The sequence below is a fragment of the Hippopotamus amphibius genome, chromosome 13, assembly GCF_030028045.1.
Source record: "Hippopotamus amphibius kiboko isolate mHipAmp2 chromosome 13, mHipAmp2.hap2, whole genome shotgun sequence".
NCBI classification, from domain to species: domain Eukaryota; kingdom Metazoa; phylum Chordata; class Mammalia; order Artiodactyla; family Hippopotamidae; genus Hippopotamus; species Hippopotamus amphibius.
In genome coordinates, this window is record NC_080198.1 from 90,846,452 (window position 1) to 90,862,013 (window position 15,562).

Consider the following 15,562-nt stretch of genomic DNA (forward strand, 5'->3'; position numbering starts at 1 on the left):
TGACCTGGGTCTGGTAAAGATGCTCCCGGGTGTCTGCCTGGCTCTGAACAGTAGTACCTGGGTGTCTGTGTGCACGCAGCACCCTTGGGTGCTCAGTTGAGTCTGCCCGTGGCTGGGCACACACACATGTACACATACACGTACACACACGTACACACACATGCAAGCAAATGCACACACATACTTGGGCATGTAACCCCATTCCTGGGAACCAGCCAACAGCGCCCCAGCCAGACTAGCTCAGCTCTTGATGGTGCAAGGGCGAAATGCAGCTGCTGCTGCAGACAGAGCCGGCCCTGTTTTCCAGGGTCCCGCCTGGGCTCTGCCCTCAGAGGGCCCTGCTTTTGGCAGTGTAGCCCCAGGTCTGCATCTCCCTCCTTGGTCTTCCCAGCCCAGCCTCTGCAGGCCGACGCTCTCTGTCCCTTCCCTCCCCCACAGCCTTCAGGGTTTTAGGTGTCCTCTGGTCCAAATTGCCACACAGCCGATGTGGACACCAGGAGGCCAAGGGGCCTGCTCAGGGCCGAGGCAACTTGGTTCAAAGCCAGAATTTGAATCCAGAGCCCCAGACTCCCAGTCCAGTGCTCACCCCTTTGCCTGAAGGTTTCAAGCCTCTTCAGAGGCAGAATAGGGGTGGGAAGAGAGGTCAGCATCTTGTTGAGGGACCTGGTACAGTCCTTGTGTGTTGCCTGAAAGCAGAGCTCCAGGGAAGGTGTTGGATGCGACAGGTGTCACCTAGGAGGGAGGCTGGCTGTGTGCTGAGAAGGCGTCATCACAGTGAGGGCCCCAGCCTCCAGGGGCTGCTCTCGGCAGGCTCTGAAATTAGACCCGATTTGTTCACTGGGATTGGACAGGCTGACTTACATTGACCAAATTCACAGAGACTGAAGTATAAACCTGAACACTAACTTAATAATTTCCCATGAGATATCAAACTATGTGCAGGATGAAATACTGGATGGATGAAAAAATAATCAGCATGTTCTCTCCCTATAGTGGGGTTATCTGGAAAGTCAAGTTCATTTGTTCATTTGTTCATTTGTATGTCAATAATCACTTATGGTCAGAAGGTCATTTGGGAGCCTAGAATGAGAACAGAGAGAGTTAATGGCGTCATCAGCCTGATGTGTTAGTTTCCTGTAAGGATGGGCTCCTGGGCCTGCACGTCCCTCCCCTGAGGCCAGGATGTCTCCCTGCACCAGACCTTTGGAAAGGCCATGGCCAATCACAAGCTTCTACTCCCTCCTTTTTAAGGTAACTTTGAATCTGTCCTGACCCACTTTGCATTCTTTTGCAATTCAGCTCACAAAGAACACACCCATTTTCATGGTCTGGGGGCGCAGCTCACCATTCCCTTCACAAAAGGCTGGCTCTGTCATTTCATTCCACAAATATTTATTGAGCACCTATTGCCACCACCAGGCGTGGTGCTGGGGGCTGGGGAGAAACATGAACCAGACAGGCCAAAATGTGCATGCAGTCAAGGAGAGAAATAATCATAAATTATAGCAAGTGTCAAGAAGGAAGGGCTTAGACAGAGACTGTGTGTGTGTCTTTGGGCAAGACCTTAATTCCTCTGAGCCTCAGTTTGCTCATCTGTAAAATGGGACTATTATGACTTACTTGGCAGAATGGACATGAAGACGGATGGAGATAACTCATGAAGCACATTGTTCAGGGATGTCCCACAAGTTAGGAACCTGGTCCTCAGGTGGACAGTTGTCAAGGGGGTGGGCTCTGGCATCCAGGGGTTCCTGGATTCAAATCTTAGCCCTGGCACTGTCTAGCTCTGTGGCCTTAGGAGGGAACAGTGACATGTATCACTTTCTGTGGGGGCTTTATGTAACTGAGTCAGGTAGTCCTCCTGTGGGGGAGGTGCTATTATTATCCCCCTTTCCAGATGGGAAAACTGAGGCTCAAAGAGGTTCCAAGTCATGCCCAAAGTCACACGTCTGTAAGCAGCTTTCTAGCGCAGCCTTTGTATGTTAAATTGTTTGCCTGAGCAGAGCTGGGATTTGAACCTGGCTGTGGGATTCTATGCACTGCAGCTACGACCCCTGTGAGAAGCGGGGTGTGTTGGGTGCTGTGCAGGGCTGTGAGGCATGTGGGCAGTAGCACCGGCTCTGGTACATACAGACCAGGCTCTCGGTGAGTCCGTCCCTCTTGTCGCTGGAAGGCCAGTCCTCAGTGTACAGATACAAGGCAGTGGGAAAAAAACCCTGTGATGTGTTTAAACTGCAAAGAGGGCTCCAGACTGGCTGGAGTGAGGGGTTCCCAAATGGAGGAGTTTGGAGAGGCTAGACGGGAGGTCACAGACACCTGGCTGCCCACGGGGGTGTTTGAACTTGGTTCTTTAGTGAATGAGGAGCTGGTGAAGGGGTGCTTCGGAAAGAGGACCCGGGCAGGCTTGTGGGCTGGACGGAGCTGCAGAGTCCCAGGCAGGCCATGCACATGACAGCCAGATGGCTCGGACCCGGAACACCCAAGGCCCAGGCAGCCGAGCGAGCTGTGGGGGCACGGAGACCCCCGTGGGGGCGGTGGCAGCTCCTCCCGCTGGCAGCTGGGCAGGAAATGGGTTTTACGGGTGCTGATTCTTGTTTCAGAGAACACAGATGGAATTCCCGATGGGGACATTGCGCTTGGGCTCAGAGCCCAGGAGGGCTGCCCGGCTGGCTGGGGGTGGGCGCTCATGGGCTTGGGGGCAGAGGGGTGATGCGCCAGAACAGAAAGGGGGGTCCCGGGAGCACTGAGGCTGGTGTACCTGGGCCCTGGGAAGCTCATGTGCACTGGCCCCTGCCCTTGGGAGGGACTCACACTAAACACAGACTCCCGAGGGAGGGTGGGGTGTGGGCCATGGCGGGGGAGCCCACCAGGACAGGCTGCCGTTTGTTCATTTATTCACTGGAACCAGTGATGAAGGCCGAGACTCACAGAGCCTTCCCGGAGCCAGCACTCTCCGTGGTTCACTCACGTCCTCCTCCCAGCATCCCACCTGGTCAAGGAGGAGACTGAGGCCCACAGTGGTCAGAGAGCTGGGTGAGGTCACACGGGGCTGGCGAGCTGGGGTTCAGGGCCGGGGGCCCTCTGAGCTCCCACTCTTTCCGGAAGAGGGTGCTCACCCCGCAGCGGTGGCTCAGGGTCGGTCACCACCCCTCATGGAGTTCCATTCCTCGCCCTGGTTGAGTGGGTGATAAAAACGGAGCCTCCGTCGGTTCAGCACCTGTGCCCTTTCCTCGGGCCTGCATCTAAGTAACTTAGTCTATTGGGGGTAATTTAACAAAAATACCAGATTGGACGGCTTAAACAGCACACATTCATTTCTCACGGTTCTGGAGACTGGAAGCCAAGGTTAGGGTTAGGGTGGGGTTCTGGTGGGGGCTCTCTTCCTGGGGTGCAGATGGCCACCTTCTCGCTGTGTCCTCGCATGGTGGACAGAGAAGCCGGCTCTCTCATGCGTCTTCTCATGAGGGCACTGATTGCCTCCCGAGGACTCTGTCCTCATGACCTGATCACCTCTCCAAGACCTACCTCCAGATATCCTCACATGGGGGTTAGGGTTTCAGCATATGAGTTTTGGGAGGACATGGACATTCAGTGCACAGCACTGAGGGGTCAGGATAGAGTGGGCTGGGAGCTGCTGGGCCCCCAGAGCTGCCATCTCCCTGAGCTGCTGTATTGTCCCTCCCTCAGCATCTCGGCCACCACTGTCCACAAGTTGGCCTCGCACCCGCCCTAGTGTTCTTCCTCTAGCTCTGCTGGTTCTCTCCAGCTTGGGCATTGGGCCTGAAGCAGGGGGATTCCAAGAGGCCAGCTTGGCCAGCTCCCCCACTGTCTTCCATCTGGGAACACGGGGTCTTGCTACCTCCCTGGCTTTAGCTGACATGGGAGCACGGGGAGGGCGGTTTCCTTACATTCTTGGACTCCTAAATGGAAACGGGGGGTTCTCAGTTCCACTCCATCCCCCAAACTGCCTTGACTGGGCAGGGCTCAGGGCATCTTCTCAGAGCCCAATCTCCAGTCCCAGGACACCTGTGTTTTCTAGATTTCACCAGGACCCAGGCTATTGGCATTCCCAAGCCAAGAATGAGACACCTTCTTTGTTGCTTGTACTCAGGTGTCATTCTCTTCTTAGAGGCAGATGCCTGGGTGCCAAGGGGAGGTGGAGCAGGGGTGTGTTCCTGCCTGTGCCTGCCTGACCTCCCCCAGGGTCCCGCCTGGGGTCAGCTCAGCAAATGGAAGGTTCATCAGAGAACTGGGTGGGCTGGCCCTGCCTGACTCCCTGCAGTTTCTGGGACGTCAGGGTTACTGCCCTCTCTTCTGTCGTGGAGTTTCACCTAGCAGATAAAGACACCCCAGAACCTGAAGAATTGCCACTTTGTGGCCCGGTGCTCATCCTTCACCTCCTGAAGCCCCCTGCTCTCTTAGGCCTTGATAACGAGGGGTGAGGGTTGCTGACCTCTTGTAGGGCTCTGGGAGGGTTAAACAAGATCCCACCTCACATGCCCATCGTGGTGCTGTCACGTGAAGACACTTACAGAGGATGCAGGGGCCCTTCAAGCCGAACCAAAGTGTTGCTCCGCTGGGGGAGGTCAGGGGCGTGGTGTCCTAACACCAGAGAGTCATTGAGACCCCAGCCTTGGAGAGATGCAAACCACCTGGCAAGGAAGCTGCTGATTCCACTTCTTCTTGCCCTGCTTTTTCCTCTTTCCTCCATGTCCTGGAAACATCTTGCTCTCCTCTGGGCATTGGTCAACAAGATCTATATATGGGCCTTCGGAAATGGAATCTCATCTTGAAAGAAGCAGTGAGGCTGAGAGCCCTAAACTCCCTTAATTCATTAAATCAACGACCCCAAGCCTGGGCCTCCAAGGATCCAGGCAATTGTTTTCTCTTTATGTCCTGCCTTTTATGAAGCTGAGAATATTCCCCCAAAAGTTTACCTGGGGAGAGAGGTGGGGGAGTGAAGGGTGTAGGGTGAGCCTTTGTCTGTTACTGCGTGTGGAGCATTTAGTAGACGTTCATTCTTACTTTGTTCTGACAAAACCCTGCAAGGAGCATATTACTGGCTCCTCTTTTTGGATGAAGAGGGCAAGGCTCAGAGAATTCACCTGATTTGGCCAGGACCATGGAGCCAGTAAACAGCAGAGCCAGGATTTGACCTGAGTCTGCCGGGCTCCAAGCCTCTCCAGGCTGATGGGATAAATGAAGAGCAGGACACGGGGGAGAGATGTATAGATCTCTGATCACATACTGAATGCAGTGCCTGTGAGACTACTCTGTGGATACAAAGTCCATGAAACCTCAGTTTCACTTGGAAGATGTCTGCATCTAATAAGACTAACTCCAAACCCAAGTGTGAGCAAAAGCATTCACTTGAAGCATAGCAATAAGCAGAGAGAAGGAGACTGATTTGGGAATATAATTCCTGGAGGAGGAAGCACACAAAATAGGCCTTGAAGGATTTAAAAAAAGAGTTTTACTAGCTGGAAGGATGGACTGAAGGCCCTCGAGGCTGGGAGTCCTGCATGTGCAAAGGCGCTGGGGTATGAAGGGTCATGGTACTCGAAGACACGCAGTTTTAGGGGATGTAAGTGAAGTGCTCTCAGAACACTGAGTTACCACTACCACTTCACCTCTTCCTGTGCACTTGTGGGGTCCAGGAGGACAACCAGTCCATGGGGTGGTGCAGGGACTGGGGTCCAGCCCAATCTGGATTCCTGGGTGACTGAGTCAGGAGTCCTAGGAGCAGCTCAGCAATCAGCTCTCACAAGGTGTCTATGGGACTTCCATGCAGAGAGAGTATTTTTCCTGGAGACTCTGCCGTCGGGCTGCCTTCATTTCCCACTTTTAACAGCTTTTAAAACACAGTCTGTTTGGAGATTCAGTTTGAGTAAAGGAAATGGAAGTTTTTCCTTGCACCTATATCCCTGGGAGCAAATCCTGGACTCTTCTAAGGGTCGTGGGCAGAGGAGGAAGGGAGGTCCTGCCTGCATGTTTGCACACACAGGGAGGAGTGGATCTGACCATAGAATGCCCTTTCTGCAGGGGTGAGGGAGCTGCTTTTTCCAATTGTAGTTGTCTGTGGAAGGCTTTTCCTCCTGTCATGCAGAGATGTCTTTTCTTCCAGACAAGCCATCACCTGGACGTCGAGTCTGAGAAGACAGCAGTTGTAAGAGGTCAGTGTGATTTTCAGTTAGGACTAGTCTGCATGCTCAGACACAGTCCATGCCAGCAGGACAATCTGACAGGTGGGCCAGGGTGGAGAAACGCCCATGGTCAAGTGCAGAGGACTAAAGGAAACCAGACGTGGCTCTCTTGCACTCTCTTCCCTACTTGATTCTGCCTTTTCATTTTACTACTTAAGGAGAATGCATTAGAAGAATACTGCCGCTGCCAAAATGGCCAAATTCTGCAACCCTGTAGTTTCAGTCCTGGAAATGTATCCTAAGTAAATAATTCTATATGCGGAAAAACTCAATGGACAGGCACATTCATGCCAGGGTATTTATAACCGTAAAAAAGTGTGGAGAAAAATTCCAGTATTGTTAATTAACCCATATTCACTGAGTGTGAAATACTAGTCACTAAAATGATGCTGATAAGCACCATGTGATAGCATGGAAATTAGGATATCCTACTAAATTAAAAAAGGATAGAAAATGGAATGTATCGGATGACTACAATGATATAACTGTAGGTGAACATCTGTGAGTGATTGGCAACTTAGGCTAGAAAAGAAACTCAAAAACCAAAGATGGTTACTTAGAAGGTAACATGGATGGGGTTTTATTGTTCTGTTATTCTTATTGTTAAAAAGAAAATTAAGATGCTATCCTTTTCATGGCTGAGTAATATTCCACTATATATATGTACCACATCTTCTTTATCCATTCATCTGTTGATGGACATTTGGGTTGTTTCCATGTCCTGACTATGGTAAATAGTGCTGCAATGAACATTGGGGTACATGTACCCTTTGAAATTATGGTTTCCTTAGGGTACAAAACTGGGTCATTTGTAGAGATGTGGATGGACCTAGAGCCTGTCACACAGAGTGAAGTGAGCCAGAAAGAGAAAAACAAATATCGTATATTAACACATATATGTGGAATCTAGGAAGACGGTACAGATGAACCTATTTGCAGGGCAGGAATAGAGACACAGATGTAGAGAATGGACACATGGACACGGGGGGAAGGGGAGCGTGGGACGAATTTGGAGATTAGTATTGACATATATACACTACCATGCATAAAACAGATGGCTAGTGGGAACCTGCTGTATAGCACAGGGAGCTCAGCTCGGTGCTCTGTGATGATCTAGATGGGTGGGATGGGGGGATGGGAGGGAGGTCCAAGAGGGAGGGGATATAGGTACACATATAGTTCATTCACTTCATTGTACAGCAGAAACTAACACAGCACTGTAATGCAACTATACTCCAATAAAAAAATATATATACCGGAAAAAAGAGAAAAAGAAAAAAAGATGCTATCTGGCCAAAGGGAATTTCCCTGGGCCTTGTTTTACAAGTGCGGCGTACTATCAGCATTGGGCGAGGGTGGTTCCTAAGGGTTTGTTTAGGGTTGTTTTGTTTTCAGGTGCTCAATATAAAAGTGAAGAACGTATGGACAGTTTTACCTTTATGCGACTGAGCTGCTTTTTTTTTTTCAATCTTTATTGGAGTATAATAGCTTTACACTGTTGTGCCAGTTTCTGCTGTACAACAAAGTGAATCAGCTGCATTTATACATATATCCCCGTATCCCCTCCCTCCTGAGCCTCCCTCCCACCATCCCTATCCCACCCCTCTAGGTCATCAGCAATCATGGAGTTGATCTCCCTGTGTTAGGCAGTTGCTTCCTACTAGCTATCTATTTTACATTTGGTATTATATAAATGTCAATACTACTCTTTTACATTGTTCCAGCTTCTCCTTCCCCACCTCCCCATGTCCTCAGGTCTGTTCTCTATCTCTGTGTCTTTATTCTTTCTCTACCACTGAGTTCATCAATACCATTTTTTAAAAATTCCATATATATATGTGTTAGCATACAGTATTCATTCTTCTCTAAGCTGCTCTTGATAACTGCTCGATTAGTGATTCTTATTACTAGATTCTATTCTTACCAGCTGTGTGATCTTGGATGAGCTCATTAGCCTCTCTGAGCCCTAGATTCTTATCTTTAAAAGGAGGATAACATGACCTTTTTCAGAAGTGTTAGTGCCTGGCACGTTGCAGGGTGCCAGCAAACAAGAAGAGGGTGGCTTCAGTCTTCAGCTGGTCAGGATGGACCTTCCCTTCTGTACCTTCATCTTCTATCCCTGCAGTCTGAGTTGGCATCAGTTTTCATAGCTGGAGGCGCATAAATTCTAGCTGGTCCTGCTTCTGCCACTAGTTTATGCAACTGTCCTCCCTTCTCTGGGCTCAGGTCCCTCACCTTTAAAAGAAGGCAGTGTACTAGATTGATTTAGTTACTTATTCATCCAGCATTTCTAGAAGGCTGCCATGTGCCACACCCTGGATAGGTGTTGCAGGGCTTACAAAGATGAGTCAGCTTCAGAGGTGGTGGTCTTTGTGCTGAAGGAGCTTACAGCCTGGTAGTGGATGGTGAAGCCAACAGGCAGCTTTCTAGGATACAAGAAAGGTACAAGACCATGGCAGTACCATCAGAGGGGTGTGAATGTGGCACTCAGATTTGAAAGGCGCCCAAGAGGGCCTCTGTCGTGGGGTGAAGGGATCTGGGAATGAAAGACAATGAAAAGGATTAGAGATTTGTTGCTTTTTACATCAACTTTTCGGCTGAGGCTTGACTGAGAGTATTCTCTTCTAGCTGAGAAATACCTCCTGAATCCCAAAATGGACAGCGTCCTCCAAAGACCTTTGCATTCAGAGTCCTGGACTATTCCCGAGGCTGAGGGGCCAGCACAGACACCTCAACTGGATTCTTTGAAGGTGAGAGGGCATCAGTCACTTAATTTCTTAAATAAACATTTTTATTGAAAGTATAACACACATACAGAAAAGGGTACAACTCAGAAGTGTGCAGTTCAATGAATTGTCATGGAGTGATATGTGCCCACAAAGCCATCACCAAGTCAAGAATTAGAAAGTGACCACAAAGCACCCCCCAGGTTTCCCCTTCTAGTCTCTTTTTACTATCTGTTTTTAAATTTTATGTTTTGGGTCAAATCATGTGTTCTGTGTCTGGTTATTTTTCATTGAATGCTAGACATCTTATGTGAAAATGTGATGATGTAATTTGACAGTGTCTTCATCCAGACAGGACTTCCTCTGTTCTCACCATCAGAACTGATTCAGAGATGATTTTAGTACTTATGAGATCTGGTTTATTTCTTGCTCACTCATACTCCTAGGGCATAGCCTTTCAGGGTTCCAAGCAAAAACCTAATGTTTATCAGTGTCCTTCCCCTGGTCGCTTCCCACCCCATGAGGCTGTCAAAATCTCCGCTTAGCTTTCTACCTCTCAGCTACCACCATCACACACAGGCTTCACCTTCACTTGGGAAATACCGCCTTCAGTGCGGGCCAGCTTCTCTCCTGTCTTGAATTTTAGCCCCACCAATCCTCACAGTCTTTGTAGCTCTCAGATGGTTTCAAATAGATCTTTTGTTATATTTTATCCAGGTTTCCTAGCTACTTTTACTGAAGGTTTGGTCCAAAATATCCTAATCAGTAAAAGCCAGAGAAGCACTCTGTTTTCCAAGAGAACACCTATTTTGCTTATGATATTTGGAGTCTGACAGGCCCGAGTTCAAATCTCAGCTGTAATTCAGTGTCATGTTGGGCAGATTACTTACTGTGTCTGTGCTTAAATCTCCTCATCTATAAAATGGGGATAATCCTGCCTACTGCTGATATGAGGGTAAAATCAGATAAGCAGAGTTGAATGTGTGTCTGGAACATAAGAGATGCTAAAAAAAAAAAGCCATTATTTAGGAGGAAACTGATCTTATTCTTAGCATTTTATTTCAACTTATTATTATGTTTTTCTTCTTCCTTTTATTCCTGTGGCTTCTCTCCTGCCTTCATGCTTATATTAATTTTTTAATCTAACAAATGCAGCCAATATTTACCTCTCAGGGTCTTTGGGACAATTCAATGAAATCATGCACATAATGTAATTACTATACTGCCTGGCACAGGAGGTGTTCAATAAATGACAGCTGTTGTTATTGATTGGCCTTAAACTTTTTTTTTCTGACTGGTGACTTTCATTTCAAATTACATGTCTACAGGCTTATTATCTAGTAATGAGAACTTCTTTCCAGCTTTGATCTTTCTCTAGGAAAATTACATCTGACTTTTGATCTTTGACCTACCTTATCACAAGCAGATAGAAGGCATTTTAGGTAAAGAGAATGACACCTGCAAAGCCAGAGGGGTGAGTGCTCCCGAAGCACTGGGGGATTGGCAAGCAATTAAACAAGGCTGCAGCAGAAGGGAGAGAGGAGTCTGGGCTGTCATAATGAGGAAGTTGATAAGAACAACGATGAGAAAGAAAACCCCTGCCCCCATTTCTTGAATGCTTACTGTGTGCAATGCATCAGCTTCTCCAGTGCTCACTACGGGCCCACAAAGTAGAGCTCAACATTCACTCCACTTCACCTGTGAGAAAAGGTGAGGTACAGAGAGGGTAAGTAGCCAGCCCCAGGTCACACAGCTAAAGATCTGGTGTTCCCACATGGGCAGCCTGGCTCTAGCGCTGATGCTCTGGTCATTATGCATCCAGATCATTCTGGACCTTCACTGGGGGAATGAGAGTTGTCCCTCCTGACCCCCTTGAGGTTACAGTCTGGAGTTCAATGTGAGAAAAAACCCCTCCAACATCTGCACTCAATGATACTGGCCAGAAACTGATAGCAAAGCTTTTGAGGAAATAGTTGGAACATAAATTGAATGAATGGACAATCCCAAGTGCATCTTAATATTCTATGGTTCCAAGTTTCTCAAGTGTTCCTTCAGAGTTCTCACCACACCGTAGAATGCCACTGGATAAAAACTCTTCCTTTATTGCACATAATTTCAAGGCCACAGGATCCTTTTGTTTCTTTATAGCGAGGTAACAGAATGGTCGATGTAAATGTCTTTTTGTTCGTGTGCTTTACACAGTACCTGGTCCATAGGAGACCTTGTTGGGTAGATTTGGATAAAGAATGAGATGGTGGGAGGGGGCTGTTGGGCTCTTCCTCTGGAAGGTCATGCGGGTACTTTGTCCTTATCCCCAGCATTGCGTTTCGCCCGCAGCCTTGGTTGTATTCAGTTGTAACAGGCATTGAGGAGCAGAGCTCTCTGCCCTGCAGAAAAACAGATTGCAAGCCGTCTCTCTGGGCCGGCTTTAGGTAAGAGCCTCCCATGGTGAAAATGAACTCTAAACGACACCAGGGGATTAGTGACCTAGAAGCAGAATGAGGTCATTTTTGAAGGTCAGTAACTAAATTTGTCACATGTCACAATTATTTTATGGTTGAGCTTAGAGGGAAAAAAAACAAAAACAGGGGAGCAGGAGGTTGGCATCCAGTGGACATTGACTTCCTTTTAATGGGAAGGTGACCATCTCTTATCACTGTGAACAACAAAATTTACAGAGGACACCACTCTTTGGAGATACCATCAGGGATCGTCTTGTCAGGCCTTTAGATGACCTGGGGTTTGAGCCTTCCCCACCCCCATCTCTGCTTCCTTGTCTGTAACTCAGTGCTGATGGCGTGTGCCTCACTGACATGTAATAGGAGTTGCCAGGCACAGAAAGTGCTCAATAAATGTTCTTTAGCATTGCCATCTCTTCTTTGGATAAAAGGTGGGATCAGAGGGGCTTTTATGGTTGTGTAGAAGCAGAGACCATTTCGTTGTGCTCTTGCCTCCAGCTTCCCTGGCCATCGGGGCCGAAACCTGATCCTGGAATGTGCCAGGCTTCCAGGGCTGTGGAACCAGGGCTCCCTGTATGTCTGCAAGAAAAAGGCGGAATGTCCTGTCCTGGCCTCCAAGCTGACAACCTCCTGCCATCCCCCGAGCTCCTGAGCCCCGCAAGGATCCTGGCTTTGCACCAAGAGCTTCGACAAAGCATCTGCAGCACTTCCCAGGTCAATAAATCACCGCTGGAGTTATAAATGGAAGAGGACCTCTCACTCTCCGGGGCTATTTCCTAGATGCCATAAATATTTGAAACAGAAGTTTCAGAGAGCGTTTTAAGAAATTGGTAGCAATCAAAACCCTCGTTCAGTGGCAAGTGGCTTTGCCTGTGGCTTGGGGATCTGTGTTGATTGTCAGAGCTTGGGAGAAATACTGGACTTGCAAATTCTTAGGAGCACAGCTTTGCAAATGTCCAAGCAGCCAAGGGAATATTTACTGTTCTAAAACCTACCAAGTGACCATCCCAGTGGCTCCCCACTGGGTATGATCCCCCCATCCCCCAGGGCAAAATTTGACAATGTCTGGAGACATTTTTTGTTGTCACTGCTGCTACTGGCATCTAGTGGGTAGAGGCCAAGATTGCTGCTAAACATCCTCCAGGACAGCCTTCTAGAACAAAGAATTGTCCGGCCCAAATGTCAGCAGTGCCAGGTTTGGGAGGCCCTGGCCTGATCTAATAGCTCCTAACATTATCAGCTGCAGAGAACTGTTTTATTATTTTCCTGCCTCGGGCGCCTCCCCATGTTTTAAAAGATTTTTATCTACCAAAGGAGACATTTGATTTAAGTAATTATACATTTTACATTTTAAGACGTTAAAACCAATCAGAACTTTCTGATAAATCCATTCATTCAGCAGACATTTATGGACATCCAATATATGCCAGGCGGTATGATATGAGGGAGAAAGAGATGAGTCCACATTGGTCCCTGCCCCGCGGGCTCATAGGGCAACAGAGAGACACATGTGCAAAGAACTCACCGGGCAGTCGTGGTTAAGTTTGCTGTGAAAAGTGAGACAAGGGGAGGGCCAGTTCTGCCTGGCTTTGGAAAATGGGAGGTCATTCCAGAAGGAATGGCTGAGCAGAGTCCATAGACCCAACGAGGTGTTCAGTACCTGGGTGAGGTGGGGAAGGGTGTGACAGTCAGAGGGAACAGCATGGGCAAAGGCTCGGAGGCATGCAACTGAACTTTGCTCTGCCACCAGAGGGTCAGTGTGCACAGCAGCCCTTTGCCAAGCCAGGTGCGAAGAGTCAGTGCCTCATCCCTACCCAGCACCACTTACTTCCTCTGGGAACAGGACCCTGCCCTGCCCCGGGTGTGGGACCCAAGGGTAGAAGAAGAGTCGTGGGAGCTTGGGCCACCCATGCCCAGACCCTGTCCCAGGACTCAATGATCAGAGATGTCATCTCTCTCCTCGGGAGGGGCTGGTGAGGGGCTTGTCATGTAAGGACAAGGAAGGACCAGGACAAGAAACTGAGGGCTCCTGGGGCAGTAGACAAAGCATATTGATTCTATTTTAATCTATTTTAACTTTTGATGTTGAAATGAAAAGTGCAAAGAGTTCCCACACATCCTCACCCAGCTTCCCACAATGTTAACACTGTATGTACCTAATCATAGCACAAGGATAGAAATGAATGGATTTATTTTGAAAAAAAACTGGGGGGCCATCAAGACATAAGAAAAGCACATCTGTGAGTGAGCATCAGCTAATCAAGCTGCTACCATCTTCATTAGCCCATGGGACTGTGTCATTGGTCATCACATCTGTCTGTGGTTCCTTGGACTGGTTTACTAAAGGATCCACCCATTTATTTGTTCATTAAGCATTTAATTTAACTGCCACATGAGCCCTGGGACCTCGGGTAGGTGCTGGAAAACAGGAATAAAGAAGATGCCCATCTCTATCCTCCAGAACCTCCTGGAAGCCTTGTGGCCCCATCACACAGCTAGGAGTCCCCAGATTGGAAACCACTGTTGTCATCACTTTCACTGTTTGAACCAGCACAGGCACCCCATAACTGCCAATCATGCGGCGTCCTGCAGAGCTAGTTGGTATGCTGGTTTGCACTCATCTCTTTTGACCTCTCCCACCTTTTTTTCTGGGGTGATGCCATTAGCTCTGAGCATTGGCAGTAAGCTGAAGACAGGCTATGAACCGGGTGATGTTGGAGAGAGCAGCCAGCTGAGCCACAGGGCCGAGCCTGCCGGATGCAGTCATGGCCATTTCTGGTCCCGAGACACTCCCCCCGGTTCAGACATCGGTGTCCTGTCATTTGAGTTCTCCCTCCCACCTCTGCGCACGTTCTGGGCCTCAGCAGAGAGGCCACCAGGGAAAATCAATTAAAGAAACCACGGCAATCTTTGCAGCATAACCCAATGATTCCATAATAAATCACGTTCTGAAGCCAGGAGCCACTTATTAACCTGCGCCATGAATCCCGCCTGGGGCTGGCACTTTGGATCTTCTCAAGCTGGGTTACTGCTTTGTGCTGTGGTTCCTCCTGGTGACACTTTTGCGATGGCAGATGGTAGACTGCGGCATTTTCCTTGCCTCAACCATAGACTCCAGCCCTCGGAAGGGGCCCCGCGTTCCCCTGCTGCCCCTTTGGTGGGCCTGATGGGGCCAGGGCCCAGCCTGGTCAGATGCTCCCAGGTCGGGGGCAAGACCTGCTCAGGCGACCAAGTGGGGTCAGGCAGGACCCTGGCCCGGCGGAGCTGGCTCGGGCCGCCGCACGCACCAGGAGTGACCTGAGGCCCCTGGAGACCAGCCAGATGGGCCAGCCCGGCCGCCTCTGCAGAAAACAATTTGTCACTCGGGCTGTCAGTAAGCAGCAGTGGATGCTTTCTTGGGAGTGCCTGGCCGAGCTTTGCAGAGGAGGAGCCCTGGACACAGCGAGGTAAATGCACACCCCTGCCCTCTACTACTGTGAACCACCTGGGCTTTTAGGCAAATCGGATGAGAGGGTTGGCTTGGCTCATGGCCAAGAGGTTCAAGTGCTCAGTGCAGTCCCTCCCTGAGCCTGATTCACTGCCATTCACTGCCGTGCCCTTCTGGGAGGCATTTTGCTCCTGCAGCAAAGCGGTCTGTTCAGCACATATTTCCCTGAATACCTGCTGGGGCCGTTGAGACGTTGAGGGGCTGGGTCTCAGGGGTCTCCCTCCAGGTCCCCATCCTCCAGGCTCCTGGGGGGGCAGATGTGCAGATAGCCGGAGACAGAGTGGCATAGGCAGGGTGCGGCCGGGAGAATGCAGAGTCTGAGGCACAAAGCAGTGGCTGACCAGTGAGAGAGGGGTCAGGGAGGGCTTCCTGGAGGAAGCAGTGACTGAGGTGGGCCCTGCAGATGAGCAGGGCTAAGCCAGAGAGAGGCCTTGTGGGCAGGGACAAACACACAGGCAAAGGCTTGGCGTAGTGTCGGCGGTAGGAAACAAGAGGCAGATAGATACACGTGTGCGTCTATAATCCCCCAGTGGAAGGTGCTGCTTTTTCTGCAATCCCCCTGTGACTTTCCTGTTCGATTTTACATGTGCTTTTTGTATAGGGGAGACATTTTCATGCTTCAAAATTCAGAAGGCACAGAAATCTACACGGTGCGAGTTTCCTTCCCACCCCTGTTCCCGGTTCTTC

The 15,562-nt window shown here is 49.4% G+C and overlaps 1 protein-coding gene across 1 annotated transcript in view; it reads left to right on the top strand.

The window, feature by feature from the left end:
• Window positions 1–12,129, top strand: part of C13H4orf50 (chromosome 13 C4orf50 homolog) — a 51,457-nt gene extending 39,328 nt beyond the window's left edge. Inside the window, exons 13-15 of the mRNA XM_057704652.1 lie at window positions 6,125–6,173; window positions 8,832–8,953; window positions 11,887–12,129. Coding sequence (XP_057560635.1) covers window positions 6,125–6,173; window positions 8,832–8,953; window positions 11,887–12,129 — 414 coding nt within the window. The remainder of the gene's footprint in view (window positions 1–6,124; window positions 6,174–8,831; window positions 8,954–11,886) is intronic.
• Window positions 12,130–15,562: the final 3,433 nt, after the last annotated feature.